This window comes from Rhinolophus sinicus, chromosome 15 (assembly GCF_057876585.1).
Source record: "Rhinolophus sinicus isolate RSI-liver-muscle chromosome 15, RSI-T2T, whole genome shotgun sequence".
Classification (NCBI taxonomy): Eukaryota; Metazoa; Chordata; class Mammalia; order Chiroptera; family Rhinolophidae; genus Rhinolophus; species Rhinolophus sinicus.
The window spans coordinates 108479219-108495970 of record NC_142515.1 but is presented as its reverse complement, the minus strand read 5'-3'; the positions used below and the strand labels follow the sequence as shown (position 1 = coordinate 108495970).

General features: G+C 36.2%; 1 protein-coding gene across 11 annotated transcripts in view; it reads left to right on the top strand.

The window, feature by feature from the left end:
* GUCY1A1 (guanylate cyclase 1 soluble subunit alpha 1) overlaps nt 1-16752 on the top strand; it is a 93679-nt gene that overhangs the window by 50897 nt on the left and 26030 nt on the right. For 7 of the 11 annotated variants that reach the window (XM_088792566.1, XM_019733231.3, XM_019733229.3 and 4 more), the window contains one exon: nt 14810-15176. In XM_088792566.1, the coding sequence (XP_088648692.1) occupies nt 14922-15176 (255 nt within the window). In that variant the 5' untranslated portion in view covers nt 14810-14921. Of the gene's footprint in view, nt 1-3572; nt 3767-14809; nt 15177-16752 lie in introns of all 11 variants that reach the window. The other 4 variants (XM_088792565.1, XM_019733230.3, XM_074338408.2 and 1 more) reach the window with 2 other exon arrangements.

Genomic DNA, 16752 nt, shown 5'->3' with positions numbered 1-16752 from the left:
TAGACTCTTTATTCCATTGATCTCTGTGTTATTCCTTTCAAACCAATACCAAACTTTTTTGATCACTGTAGCTTTATAAGTTTCAAATGAAGTGTGTGTATTTTTCAGTGTTGTTTTTCTTCCTTAGTATTGATTTAACTGTTCTATGTTTTACATTAAAACTTAGCATCATTTTGTCAATGTCTACTAAAAAGCTGGCTGAGATTTGATAGGGATTGCATTTAATGAAAAGACTATTCAGGGAAAATTGATACCTTAACAATAATGAGCATGGTATATCTCCCCATTTATTTGGCCTTCTTTAATTTATTTTACCAATGTTTGTAGTTTTAAGTATAGAGGTCTTACAAGCCATTGGTTAGATTCATTCCTATGTATTTTATATTTGTTTTTATTATTATAAATGGATTTTTAAAAATATGTCTAAATTGTTTACTATCAGTATAGAAATTACAATGGACTTCTGTGTATTAGCCTTGTAACCTGCAACCTTGCTAAAATTACTTCTTAGTTCTAGTTATTAGTTTGTAAAGCCCTTGGAAATTTCTACATAAACAATTATATGTGCATATAGCAGACAGTTTTACTTCTCTCCAATCTTTTTGCCTTTTTTCTTAACTTATTGCAATGGCTAGGACCTAGCCTCAATACGATATTGATTAGATGTGGTAAAAGGTGGCATCCTTGCCTTTTTCCTGATTATAGTGAGAAAGTGTTCAGACTTTCACTTTAAAGCATGACTTTAACTGTAGTTTTTTTTTTTTAATAGACGCTGTCGGATAGATTAAAAAAATAAAAAAAAATAAAAAACTATAATTGTATAGCTTATCGAGCTAGTTCTTATTATTGGGGTTTGGAGTAGGAGTCTCTTGTGATTTTCTGTAACCTAATCAGAAGTGGTAGACTCCGCTTTTACTTTTTTTGAGCTAACTTTGTACAGTGTGTAGTAGGAATAAGTATTCCTCTTTACAGAAAGCTCCCAATATACATAAATCCGGAGATTTCTAATCCTCAAAATCCCTCTTTCAAACTTGCTATTCCTTAATCCATTGTCCTTAATATCATCTTTATTCATTTAATACTGCGGTATTTCCTCACCATAGCTCCTTATTTCCTTTCATTTTACTCCACTGTTATTATTGTAATTTGTCTCATCAAAGTCATAAGTGTCTGTCTCATCTAAAAGTTTAATGATATTTTCTCAGTCTACTTGCTAAAGACTGAATTGTGACCCCTTCCATTCATATGTTGAAGCCCTAATCCCCAGTGTAATGATATTTAGATTATCTTTGGGAGATAATTAGATTTAGATGAGGTGATCAATGTGGGACCCTAGTGACAGGATTAGTGCCCTTAGAAGAAGACAACCCAGAGAGCTTGCTCTCTTCTCTCCCTGTGCCATGTGAGGATACAGCAAGAAGGTAGCCATCTGCAAACCAGGAAGATAGACTTTACCAGAACTGGACCTTGCAGGCACCCTGATCTTGGACTTCCATCCTCCAGAACTGTGAGCAAATGAATTTCTGTTGGTAAGGTCCTCCAGTCTTTGGCATTTTATTATGGCATCTTTAGCTGACTAATAGACCTCCTGACCCTCTTCAGACTTATAACATATACTTATTTTTGAGCATGTCCTCTTCTGTTTACATTCTCATCATTTTTTTTTTCTGATAGCTGCTTCTCCACATTAGTCATAACATCCTTTTCCAATTCTTAAATATGAATTTTCTCCAGGATACTAAATTTGGCCATTTTCTCTTTCTCCTTCTAACCCTTTGACACTGAACAGTTTGAATTAAACTCCTGAATTTAATGGCTTCCTCTCTGTGGAGGACCACAAATTAATATCACTAGTCTGTTATATGCTCCTTCATTAAAGACTACAAATTTCAAATGCATCTCTAAGTAGATGCTCCACTAATAGTTCAAGATCCGTGTATATAAAACAAAATTCAACATCCCTTCTTTCAAGCCTACTTCTGTTACCTCCTTCTATTAATGGCACCACTATCTTACCAGACAAACCTCAGAGTCATCTCGCTCCTCAGATCTAGTCAGTTGCCACATGATGACAACTTTAATTTTATAATATCTCTAGCAGCCCTCCTTTCCTGTCCCTTCCCACAACTTCCTTCATTGCTCAAATGCACTTACCCCATTCTTCCTCTATGGAATGCCCTTTTGCTAACATCTTTATGTCTGAACCTTAGTCATTTTCAAAAAATAAGCTCAAATTTCATAGATTCCAAAAAGCTTTCCCTGATCATCCTTTTGCTGCCACTGCCTAAAAGTTATATTTCTTATAAATATTGTTACTGTTCTGTCTCTACCTATTCTTCACTTTTTATTTTAGTCATTTAAGAAAATTACGTGCGCGCGCGGGCACACACACACACACACACACACACACACACACACACACTTATACACACCCATACTAGACTTTGAAGAAAATTAAAGAAGGGAGTAGTTTTATTCTCTTCAGAAGCTCAGAAAATATTGATTGATTTATAAATAAACTTATTAATAACTCATTATAAAACTTTTTTCAGGAAACACAGGCATTCCATACGCTCTAAAGTAGCCTCATCTTATTTGCATCTTATTGGTTTTTTCCCTGTGTTCTGCCCCATATAGTGGTTATAGTTAATAACCTAATATTAGTATTTTTATTGTCTTTAGTTAATATTTATGGAACGCCTAATAATACGTAATACTGTGCTCAGTGCTTCTAATAAAGCACTGAACTATAGGAAGCGTGTGTGGTTTTCCATTTAGCGAATTTCATAGTGAAGTGGTAGAACAGGAGACTAAGGAATAACATGAGCATTTTTTGGCAGATCTTAGTGAACTTCATAAATTTCTATGTATGGAGAGATTTCTCCCTTCCAAAAAGGTAAAAAATAAATAATAAAATAGAAAAGGAAAATAAATGATAAAAATAAAAAAATAAAATAGCTGATAAAATAATAAAATGAAAAAGGAAACTATACAGGAAAACTTTTTGAAGAGTTGTTCTTCTTGTGTGTCATTTACATATGTATATTTGTCTCTGTACATACCAAAGATCCAAGGAAAATAAAAGGAAAAAAATTGAGTCAATTTGATAATAAGAACTTAAGCTATCTGTATCCCTTCCAGATGACTTCAAGCCAGGAGTTCTGTCTTTTAATTTCAGCACAAAATAACTTACTGGAAGTCCAAAGTTGGATAAATCGTGATCTGCATTGGTTAGTTAGATTAAGGCTAAAAACAAGTCTCACTTTCAATTAAGTGGCAAAGACAGGATAATGAGTAAGGTTATTTAGAAAATATATTTAGAAAATTGAAACGGACTAAAGATAGCTTTCTTGAGAAAGTTCAAAAGGTGATGAGAAAATCATGCAGAAGAGCCTGTAGAAATATTTTAGAAACTGTAGACAGCCAAAACAATTTTATAGTGTGTATTAATATTAGTGTGATATGAAGATGAAACATAAGCCTCTGATGGGATTAAGATGAAGTGTTTACAATAAGCCTCAAATGATTCAGTGTGGAACTTGAATAAAAATACTGTTAACTTTTTCTCAAAGCAGTTGCTACAATTGTTGGAGGTCCACAAAAGGAGGAGCGCTTCTCTGCATTGCAGTTGAGTAGGTGATCAGACTACATTACAGTGAACTCTGAGCTCCTGGTCAAACTGCCTGAGGCACTGTCTGGTCTCTATACTTCAAGAGTTTGAGGTTTGGGTCAAGTCACCAAAATCTGGACTTCTGCTTGAGCATCTGTAAGTGGGAAAGATTGCAATACCTTATCTCTAACGTCGCTTCTGGTTCTAAACTTCTGTTCTGAAAATGCCCGTGTCTCTATGTAGACTTTTATGTAAGAGATACTGAACAATTGTTTAGGGTTTACTGTGAACAGGACAGTTTCTTTTTACTTTCACTATTTTGAACCAATTAGAGGCGAGAAGATGTTAAAAGAATATGGATGTGGTTTCAGATTTAATGGGAAAGAACTCAGTCTTTCTTAGCATATCCTTTGTGAGTATCCAGATATATACCTGCAAAGTACGTGTTCAGAAGCCAAAATTCATTTCTGGTAATGATGTCTTCTAATCATTATGCAAAAATTCAGATCTACACTAATTCCTAGTACAAGAGAGGCTCAAAGTAATATTTTACAAAAGGGAGTCTCCTTAGAGCTCACTGGGACCCTGAAAGTTTCTCTCATACCTGCATTTCTGGAATTTCGAGGCTTCATTCCCTCAATTGACATGCCCGACAGTCTGACCTTCCATTTTCTTCTGTCTTCTATTTTAGCAGGTAAATTTAATCCTTAGTTTCCAGATTATATTTGTGGGAAGAGGAATTTCAGTAATAATAACTAAGCCCCTTACTTCTCAAGTCCAATCCAGAGCACTGGCTCTCTAATAAAATAGGCCAAGGTTCGTTTCCTACTTCTGCCACTCACTAGCGATGACAAAGGACAAATGACTTAATCTATGTTTCAGATTCTTCTTATGTAAAAAATAGTAACCCTTAAACACACACACACTAATTTCCCCATTTGTGCAGATTAAATGAGATAATGCTTATGATATCCTATGTCATCCCTTAAGGCAGAGATCAGCAAACTGATTGTATAAAGGACAAGATGGACAATATAGTAAATATTTTAAGCTTTGCTGACCACGTGGTCCCTTTTGTAATTACTTAGCTCTGCTGTTGTAGTTTGAAAGCAGCAGCCATAGGCCATACGTCCATAAATGAGCTTGTAAAAGTAAACCTCCTGTTTTTCTTTTACTGTCAGTACTACACTTCTGACATTAAATGTTTGTTTTCCTCACAAGCAGTTCTCCAACACCAGCTTGATATTGTACAATTCAATTCGATTCCAACACTGTCTACCTGGAGTTAGTGGCAGATCCCATAGACTAATGGCTCAGTCCTACAAGACTGCTCCCACTTAGGAGTTTTTTATAGAGGCTTCATTGTGTAGGCAATGAAATCACTGACCATTAGTGATTACTTCAACCATTGATTAAATCACTGACCACTAGTGATTACTTCAACCTCCAACCCTTCTCTGATCCCCAGAGATCTGGGTGGGATGGAAAATCCCAACCCTCTAATCACCTGGATGGTTCCCCTGCCAACTAGGCTCCATCCTGAACATATCCAGGACCCCCAGCCTCCTGTTACCTCATTAGCATACAGAAAGATGCTATCACTTTGGCAATTCAAGAGTTTTATGAGCTATGTGCCAGGAAACAGGGAAAGAGGGAAGATGGGCAAAGACCAAATATATGTTTCTTATAATGTCAGTGTGACTATGTTCCAATGAAATTTTAGTTATGGGACACTGAAATTTGTATTTCATCTATATTCCTATATCTTGAAATATTCTTCTTTTGACTTTTATTCAACCATTTAATAATATCAAGATGATTCTTGGCTCAAGGGCTGATAAAAAAACAGGCAGCAGGCTAGATTTGGCTCACAAGCCATTTGTTGTTAACCCCTATTTTCAAGTGTGAGTGTGTGTCGTGAGTGTCCAGTGTTCTCCTCAGTAGTGGTTTAGCTTTGTCTGACCCTTTCAGTCCAGGCCCAGTGTAGGCATCTCCTCCACTGCCTATGCCTCAACCACTGACAACATTTGTTCCTATTCTCTTTGGTTTTTTCTCTGTTGTTTTCTGTGTGGCCAGGCCTACATTTCTTGATTAGTTTGTTCTTGATTAGATTGAGGAAGTTTCTATCTCCAGCAGAGCTTACAAGTCTTAAGTTTTCATGGCTCAATTGGTTTGTTGTCATTTTTCTCAAGGATCTTGGGAAAAATGCCAAAGGATGGAGTAGAAGAATCATGAGGGTCACTATTGTGTCTCCTTCCAGAATCTTTGTTCCAAATATGACAGCTCAGATAATTTGACTTTATTCTGTCATAGTGTGAATTACGTGCTCATAAGGTTACCACTTCCTTCCCATAAAGGATGGCCACCTTGATACCTCCTCATTGTTCAAATGTTAATTCAAATGCTCTACAGGTATGAGAGTCAATCCCAGAACCCACTTCATTCTTGTCAGAAACTCCTACATCTCCTCATTAAACTCTCGGTGACTTGCCTTGATTTCATAAACATACTAAAATTAACACGCCAGTTAGTATCTCACCTTTCTCTGCCCATCACCTAAATCTTTTCACAAAATAAGTAAACATTGACAAGGTAAATTTGTTACTGGTACGTGAAATTGCTCCTACCTTGTATTTGTTCTTGTGTTTTGTAATTATTTGTTGCATAAAATTTCTTGTACCATAATATGTTAAAAAATAAATGCTAAAATTCCTTTATGATACAAAAAACAAGTACCTAAATGTAAACAAATAAAAATTTGAATTAAAAAATTAAAACGAAAGATTTTTTTCCCCTGAAAGTATAGGCCAAAAATGTGGGTTCACATTATACACAACAAAATACAATATATACTCTAATAACATAAGGCTTGCTTGATTTATATAGCAGGTTTCATTTAATGAGTAGAAAAAGAGATTTAAAATACAGCATAGTCCTTCAATTTTTATTCTAATATTTTATTAACGAAATTTGGCATGCAACTTATTAGCTAATGGAACTACATAAGATAAAACCAAAATAGAATCTTACTCCTCGGGGCTGTGCTGTAAACTCTTTTTGTAATTCAATAAAAGGAACCCTAATTATTGACACAGATATTATTTTCTTGCATTAATGTTCTTCTAGTGGAGAATGTTTTCTATATTTGTATGGTACCAAGCACCTGTTATATAGCAGAGTTCCTCTGGCTTTGAAAAGCGATAAGAAAAAGTGTCATAGGTATAAAACATTTCTGGATCTTCTTGAGAAGATGGAACACATTTGTCAATTATTTATTTAGTGACTTCTGTTAGCATTATTCCCTTGTAGAATAACTTTGCCTGTATTTTCTCTAATTCTTCATGGATCTCTGTTTCATCACCTTTTTTACCATTTTGCAGATGAGGTAACGGAAGCTCAATGAGGTTAACTTCTCTACTGTCCAATGTTGTGGTAGTTAGCATTTATTCATCACGTTCTGCGTGCCAGGTGTTTTCCTAAGTGCTTTTCATTTATTGATGTTTACTCTTACCGCACATTTATGAGATAATTGCTATTAATATCCCTATTTTCCAGATAGAGAAAGTTGAGGTGACGTTAGGTTAAGAACTTGACTAAAGTCACAGAGCTGGTAAATGGTAGAGGCCAGAAGCAAACACAGACCATCTGGCCTTAGAGTCTGAGTTCTTTACTGCTGTGCGAACTCCACTACCTCAGGGCACAACCCTGAGGCTACATTTATGGGACCTGATCTCTCTCTATATCTACATGAGTGATACTTTAAAAATCATTATTGCCGAAGAGGGAAAAATAAGTATATGTGTATGTATGTATGATATGAAGTCACAGATGTGCATCCAGAACTTCCTGATGGGCCAAAATTAAAGAGAAGAGAAAATGGAAATTATAATGTCATTAGTCACCAGTTTCATTATGTCACTTAAATGAAAGTTATCAATCAGCCCAATTGTTTAATCATCATGGAATTGTTTTCATTTTAAAAGTTTCATCAGATTATGTTTTCGAAATCTCTAGTCTTAGAGAATGTGACCCGATTAGGTGATTTTCCCAGGTAGTTAAGTAGCCTTTTCACATTACGTATAAATTTGAATCAAATACTGTTGAAAGTACAAGCATTTCTGACATAACATGACATATATGTTCCTGAAAATCTTTGTATACTGCAAAACTATGTGCTGAAAAAAAAGAACTTATGGGAAGAAAATGTGTTAGGGTGAAGCCAATCAACACTTATGAGCACTAACAAAAGCAATAACAATCCTTAAAAACATATTAGAAAGACAGGTTGAGTTCTAACGGATACTGTACTGCAGTAACTATAGGCCTAGCTTAAGGGAAAAAAGTGAAAGTAGCTGGAGGGGAAGGGACTATAAAAAGAAGTCGAGCCTGTTGAGTTGTGGAGACAACGTAAAAATGAAGGAAAACTGTGCAATAAGTACTTCTAAAAACGGCATGTGGTCAAACTGAGCAAAGGGGAAGAACATGGGGTGGGTGAGAATCTAGCATGACTGCTACTTTATAGTACAGTATTCTCCTACTTATAATTGCCTATGAGCTGATTCACATTTCAGAAATATACAGTATTTATCTGAAAATAGATAAAAACATTGACTGTTTATAGTGTAAACAGGAATTACATTTCTCCCTTAACTCCATTCATAATCATTGTATTTTCAGTAAATATATTTTTAAATAATTAAGTCTCTGTGAGGAACTATTTTAGCAATATAAGTATGATGGGAATTATAGAAATAGCTGCAGGAAAATGTTTGATATATTTCAGGAACAAAATATTGAAACATTTATCTGATTTCTTTGTAACCTGCATGATCTATCATAAATGGTAAGGCTGTTTAATTTGAAGAAGTGCTAACTGCCTGTATTCAAATTTCAGTGATTATCACACTAGAGAGCTTTAAAATCATAAATATTTAGGATTTATATTCCCAAAGGTTTTGCTCTTTAATTAGTTATAAAACATTCTGTATACATGTTGATATAAAAACAGACTGAGAATCACAAAATGCTAATTCCTAAAGTCTCCCTGCTCTAGAGTATACTAAACCTTACTATTACTTCCAAGATGTCATAAAATTGCCCCCTAACCCCAGTGAAAAAGATTGTGGCTCACACCTTATTTTTAATAAAGAGTTAATATAGTTTATTAAACATAATTTGTGTCTGGTACTGCAGCTTTAGTGAGGCAGTTGCCATGGGGGGGGCGGATTCCTGGGTCCCTAGAGGTGAGGTTGCCATCACCTTTTGAGTTGACCTCTTTCTTTTGGAAGAGTTACCAGCATGGGCTCTGTAGTTACCAAAAATTAAGATAAGCTCCCTCTACTCTTCCTGAAGATAGATAAAAATACCGTATACTTGCATGCAAATGCTGTCTGTTGGGAAGATGAATGCTCTATTCTGTAACATAAATTGGAGTCAGCTTTCCCATGTCTCGGCTATTGAAAACAGAGAAATTGCTTTCCAAAAGGAGATTTTAACAGGAGAGTTGGAGCACAACAACGCCTACAAGGTGTTACGTAATATTGAAAACCTCAGATCTGGACTTGCTCATGACTAAATAACCAGAGTCATGGGAACTACATTATGGACCATTTTGATTGTTCCCCATGGACCCTGGAGTCTTTCTTTGGCTGTGGTATTGAGAAGCAAAGTGAGAGGAATGTGTTCTGCCTTTTCTTCAGTCCCCATGTAGTCAGTAGCCAAGGCCTGTGGATCCTCTCTCTGAACTACGTCTGGAATTGATCTACTTTTTCATTCTCAGGGTCACTCTTAGTTCAACCAAGACCAACCATCTGTCCAACTCTGATGCATTTCTCATTCTGCATTCCAAATAATCTTTTAAAAATGCAATCTAATCTGTTCATTTTCTTACTCCTTAATCGTTCAGTTGGTTGACCTCAGAATAGAGTTTTAATTTGTTCAACATGGTTTATGGAGCCCTCCAAATCCTGACCCCAGCCTGTCTCATCTCTTACCACCACCACCACCACCACCACCTTTCTCTCCTTGACTCCATGCTCTGCCCAGGCTGCAATTACTTCAGTTCCTAGAACATGACCAGGTCTGTCTTGACCTCTGAGCATACTGTTCTCTCTTCAACTCTCTCTACCTGGCTCAGGGCCACAGTTCAGCTCAGATGTCTCTTCCTCCCGGGACTGGGTATGGATGCTTGATTTGCACTGCTCGAGCACTATGTGCCTCCCGTTTTTGTAGCACATGTCACACTTGGACTAATGGGTCAGAAATAGTTTCCCAGCTGGATTGGAAACTCCCTGAGAGCAGGGGATGTTCTTTACTCACTGCTCTGTCACTGCATCTAGAAGAATGCCTGACACATTGTAGCCATCCATAAATATATGTCGAATAGAATGAATGGATACATGACTGAAGTAGAAGGGAATCCAGTATATCAAAGAATCTATGGGAGTGGATATTATGGAAAAGAAAATGCCAATGGCATGGAGAATTGAAGCCTATTAAGAGCCAAAGGATTCTTGGGGTTTAACTTTTAGGAGCTCACTGTTTAATTTCTCAGGGAAGGTTTTCAGTAACACAGTGGAAGCAAAAGCCAGAGAGTTGGAGATTTAGGAATAAATATTGTTTAAGGAAGTGAACACAGCACAGAAGCCCTGATCTTACCAGAGTGTGACTAGAAAGGGCAGCAGAGATCACGGGAAAGCCAGGGAGAAGGGAAGGTCTGAAGTGTCTGACCTTCATCTGCTTGCCTTTTTCTTAACTTAGTACTGGAGAGACTTGGACACCCTCACCGGTTTTCCTACTACTTTGTCCTCCCTTCCTGATATATCACAGGGGAAAAGTCTATAAATATTTCCTACCGCAAAGTGAAAAGAAACATTTTAAAATTCTTGATTCATGGGATTTTATTTAATATTTTTTCAATTTGGGAGGAATGAAAACTTTCTAGATTTTCAGTCTACCTAAAAATTAAGCTGTTTTCTTGACATTTGTTTATAAAAATGGCTGTGGCAGTTTGTACCGGAGTATGCAAACTTTATCCTTACTAAGGCAGTTTGTTTTGAAGTTCTTTCCTCCTTTCAGCTACTCTTAAAAATCTAGACTTTGGAATTTCATCTTAACACACTTCCATCTCTTTAACCCAGATTTGGGCACTGCTAGGTACGATGTTGGACATAGATATAGGTATTTGCTTTGATTATGGAGACTTAGTTCGTAGCCCACACCCATTTCTAATTTAAAATCTGCTCTTTAATGCTTGCTGCTGTAAAAATGTCTTCTTGTGTCAGAGAGCACCCGTGGAGTGTTTTCCTCAGGTCTTTTTACATGTAGAAAACACAGTTTTTGTGCTTAATTGGCTCCTAAATGATGGTGCTTCCCTTTACCTGAACAATAAGGCCTCCTGGTTATTAATACAAGGTCACTAACTGGGTCCTTATTCTCACCATAGCAGTTAATCACTTACTAGTAAGAAGGAGAGAGCGTCCTGTATATTTGGAGGCTGTTTAATCATCAACTTTGGGAATGGCAAATATTTCTCTGAGTTTCTGAGAACATACAGCCCACAGCTTCCCAAGGCTTTGTCACCAAATTTATTACTTTAATTAATTTGCATTTCCTTTACCATGTTACTGTCATTTCTACAACCAGCTACTGTGTTTCCCTGAAAATAAGATCTGGCCATACAATCAGCTCTACTGAATCTTTTGGAGCAAAAATTAATATAAAGCCTGGTATTATATTATATTGTATTATATTACATTACATTACATTATATTATATTATATTTCTTATATTTTATTATACCGGGTCTTATATTAATTTTTGCTCCAAAAAACACATTCGAGCTGATTGTCCGGCCAGATCTTGTTTTCGGGGAAACACAGTATGCACTGAATTCAGCAAGCGATCAAGCTATTTGTGAGGTTACTGCTAATGTTACACGTGAAAAAAATCACTGGTTGAGTTGATGGACCTTTGCTGTATTCCTGGAAGGCAAACACAAGACAAAAGAGGTTTCCAAGGTACCAGCACTGCGTGCATCTGTTTCACAGTATAATTTCATCAGTTGAACAGATAAAGAATGCTAATTAGTTTGTTTATGCATTTGTGATTTAATGAGACTAAACACTTAACTGATCTTGAAGTGAGCACAACTTGTTGTGTTTTTAGTTTCATAAAAAACAGTGCTAGATATATTTTCTGGAAATTACAATACTGTGCAATACAGGAGAATTTCAAGGAAGGTTGACTGCTCAGTTGTATCCTGCCATAGTGAGATTGAATAGGAAGATGAGAATAAAAATGTTGGGTTTAGGGACAAGGGTTGGAATTCATTGCTAATGAGAAGATTAAGCTAATGGAAGACTTTATCATAAACTATATTATATCAAACTCCTAAATCCAGTACTAAAATTCTAATGTATACCTTACTTTTGGAAGCAGTTGTACACCTTCATTAGATTTAACCTATAATCAGAATACTGTTGTTTATTGCCTTCCCTTTTATTTTGAGTACCCTCAAAAAATTCCAACTGTTCGTCTAATTTCTTCTTGTAATTTTTGTAGTTATAGGTTGATTTAGCTGAAATCATGAGATTCAGTTAATACGGCTCTTCTTCTTAAAAATTGACACAAAGTAATGATATAATTTTTATACATAAGTGATTATTTAATATGATCTACTACACTCTCTTTTCTTACTTTCATGTACAAAACTGGATCCACTATATTTTAGGAGTGGATAGGTAGAAGAGATGAGGAAATAACTCGCCTTATAGTCAAAATTATATTTGGATTAAAATGCTTCATTTAACTTGCTCAGCTTTTTATAATCAGGGGTCAGAAAACTGCAGCTGTGGGCCAAATCTACAGCCTATTTCTGCAAATAAAGTTTTATTGGAACACATCCATGCCCAATGTTTTGCACATCAGCTATAGCTGCTTTCATGCTGCAATGGCAGTGTTGAATCTTTGACAGAGACCTACAAAGCTGAAGATTTCTATTTTCTGGTCCTTTATGAAAGGTTTGCTGACCACTGATCTAAACCATACATTGAGGACAGCAGTTAGTAAATAATAATAGAATTATGCTGGTATACATTAAGGCCTGAGAAACAAATAATTGTTGAATTGAATCTTAAAGAAATATGGTTGAGAGCATTACATTTTCAGGTCTTTCAGAATCCAAGTAACCATTCCACTCATCGCCAAATTACCTTTGGGTCACTCAGTAGCCTGCTGGGATAGGCAGCTCCTCATTCTATTCTGACAGAATATGTTTTCTGCTCATGAATGTATAGGATCTTCCTTGTACCTTCTTGAAGATTCATAAATTACGTAAATTACATTTGGTCACAGATTTGGGGTATGACTTGAAGTAAGAGAGAGTACTGGTAGCTTCTTTTGGCCTGTCAGCATTCATAATCTTCACCCATACTTAATAGCCCGTGACATCCCAAGGATTGTCAGATGTTGAATTTAGCTTTCTTATTTGTCTCATTTCAGAAAATGAATTGTCCATCATTCTAAACTTATTAGATAACTTATCTGTGACAATTATACAAGCTGTTGCTTATACATATTAAGGACATATTAAGAGCATTGAGGCACATAGGGAAAAAAAGAAAGAATTGAACTCTAGTTGTAAAGACTGAAGTATAAGGCTTTTTATCCTGGATGATTCAAATGCCACCAGCCAATGAGCAAAATAATTATGTTCTTGTTAGTTTTTTAATGTAATCTTCTAAGCCATATCTTTACGTTAAACTGATCCTAGTTTACAAATTAAACCTGATTATTTTAGAAACCAGTGTAATTTGGTAACATAAGTTTGGGTTAAATGAAAACACATTGACTCTGGAGTCAGATGGACCTACATTTAAACTCTAGTTCTGTCACTTTCTAGCATTTCAAATGAAAGAAAATGACCTAAACTTTTAAGCTTATGGCTCATTGGGGATAATAATACCTGTGTCATATGGTTGCTATGAGGATAAAAGGATTCCTATAAGGCTTAAATGTATATACAGGGTTCTCAGAACTGTGCCAGGCACATAATAGGGGATAAGTAAACATGGGTTATTTTCCACTCTTTTTTGTGTTTTTGGTTCTTCAAGAGTGGAAATAGTTGGTGAACCCAGTTAATTAATACCATTAGCATTGCTCATAAGCTGAACTCACAACTAGACAGTTCCAGTGACAAACAACCAATGATAAATGGGTTGTGAATTATGTGAGGATTCACAATCACAACATCAACAAATACAGAAGTACAAGGGGAATGGCCTTGTGTATGATTTCAGTGGCCTTCTGGGAAGAGAGGCCTTCTTGGTTTACTCCAGTGTTATCTAGATTTGAATTCAGAGACTTGCAAATCCAATGGCATGTTTTTTGGTATCAGGAGTTCTTTGAAATATTATTTTTTTCATTGTGATGATATTTTAAAGTTATTTGACTATAGAGACTAGTATCTTTTGTGGTAACTATTTCAATTAATTTTTTTCATCTACAAGTCAGTATTCCAGATCTGCATATATTGAAGCCTACATATACCGTGTTTACCCGAAAATAAGACCTAACCAGAAAATAAGCCCTAGCATGTTTTTTCAGGATGACATCCCCTGAACATAAGCCCTAATGCGTCTTTGGAGCAAAAATTAATATAAGACCCGGTCTTATTTTCGGGGAAACACAAGATTTTATATATCTATCTATCTATCTATATATATATCATATACATAATGGTTTATGCTATTCTGATTTATCAGAAATGAGAGCATAATGAGAATGTAGTAGAATTAGCACTAATAAAACAGATTTAGACTTGGCTTCTGTTTTAAAACCATAGAGTTCTATTCATGTAGAATTAAACTAGACCACATGGGCTATAAAAATGGCCATCAGTAGTTTGTGCTAATAAGGACACTTTGGAGGAAAAAAAAATCCTTATTATATTTATATTCATTTGAAAAGTATTACAATATTAAAAGGAAGTATTTTACTAGTATACTAAAATACACACATATTAAAGATCTTTATCAAATGTTTCATCCATTTTATAATTGACGTTTCCACCAGATTTTTTTTTTAATTTGAAAATGCAGTATGACTGTATAGTCTTTGCTTCTTCACACCTGGCTTTTTCTGTTTTCCTAAGTGTACAAAGTCACTTCTCTTTCTGTTCTGACTTTCTACTGTTCACAGACACCCTAGTCACCCGTGTCCTTGATCTGACAGTGGCTTCTGTTTGTCAATCCCACACAAGAAAAACTGCTCTCCAGGAGGAGATCCACAGCAAGGTGAGGCCACCAACGCCATGTTCTGTACGAAGCTGAAGGATCTCAAGATCACAGGGGACTGTCCTTTCTCCTTGCTCGCACCAGGGCAGGTTCCTAAAGAGCAAGCAGAGGAAGCAGCAGGAAGCTCAGGCAGCTGCCAAGCCACTCTGCCCATCTGTCAGGATGTTTCTGAGAAGAGTGCACAAGGAAGTCTTCCCCAAAGGAAGACCAGTCGGACCCGTGTCTATCTCCACACTTTGGCAGAGAGCATTTGCAAACTGATTTTCCCGGAGGTGAGTACTCACCCTTTGGCGATTTTACTGCTCTTTTGAAAATTGTTAAAGGATGTTTTTTTCTGAGGAAAATGTCAGCACTTGCTTTCTCACTTTCAAGGCTATAATAGATGTAGACTATTTCCTGGAACCATATTTAAAAAATCCCTTTAAAACAATCATATTCTTAAATTGTGTTTATCTTAAAATGTTTAAGATCTTGAATTGTTTCAAAAGGATCTTGCACTCTGACAAGCTTTATGATTGAGCAACTGCATAACCCCCTTAGCATCAGCTTTCTTGCCTGGAGAACAGAAACGATAACAGTTCCTATCCCCCAGAAACACCCAGTAATTGTTAGCTACTATTTTAAAATTAAAAATCCTTGAAGAATAAATTATATTCTGCAGTGTTTTCTTTTTCTTCTGATTCCAAAGAGCATCGTGTATCCCCTGACTATTTGTTGAGATGGGGAAAATCTCCCTTTTCCTACTGGTTCTGAGACTGAAGTCTCTGCTGAAGCCAGGCTTGACCTACTCCTTTGGATCAGAGTCATGGGCCGGTGGTTGCCAATATCTATGCATAATTAGCTTGGACATTTTTTGGTAGAGCTCTGTCATCTGTGTAGCCTAATGCCATTTTGAGACATGGAACTCTTTCTGTTTATCTACCTTCATAAGAAACTCTGGGGAAAGGGCATATACCTAACTAGGTCAAATGTCTTAGAAATAGAAGGGGCATGTAGAAAGCTCCTCTTCCCTTGTAGGGCTAAAGAGAGCAGAAACTGGAAGTCTTCATGATGTCCTTCATGATGTGTTCAGTTTTATAGAAACCCGCTTAACCTATGAGTTTCGACATTGATATAATTAGACTCCAGCTATCATAATCTACCAGTAATTTTCAATTGATGTAACACCAAAGCAGTGAGGAGCACAGACTTGCTGACTTTTAATGACTGACAGGAACTTCAGAGGTCACCTTGTTTCCCCTCCCTAGAAGGACTAGGGGAGTTAAGTAACTTGACCAAAGTCACACAATTTTTGAAGGGCCGAGGAAGCAATTATTGCTGTCAAATCATATGGGCTCGAGTGACTGAAAAAGAAGAGACTTGAATTGAAGCTTGAAGCATGGATAAATTAGAATTAGCAGAAAGTTGAAGGTGCTTATTTCACATAGAATAGTAACACAAAAGTACTTTGGTTAATTGCCTTTGAATGGAAGTATTTAATTATTCCCACCCTACTCTAGTCACTAGACAGCCAACTTTGGCTGGGATGAGGGATGTAGCCCTTGTCAGGCAGCTGGTTGGCATCACAGCCTGGGAAGTGGTTGGTATTCTCATTTCCAAGGACAGAGTGAGATGCCCAGAGTTGAACAGATGGTGATGATGGGAAAGCTGGAGCACATCCATGCTTCCCCTGAGTCTTGTCATTACCATGTTGGCTTCATCAGTTTGTTTGATAAATGTTGAATTCCTAAAGTAGAAATCATACACATGTTGGAAGCTCTTTTAAAAACATTCTGGATACCAATATAAATGATATTTTACTTTTTTCTTTGTCTTTACTTAGAATAATCTGTGTTGTTTGTTTATGAG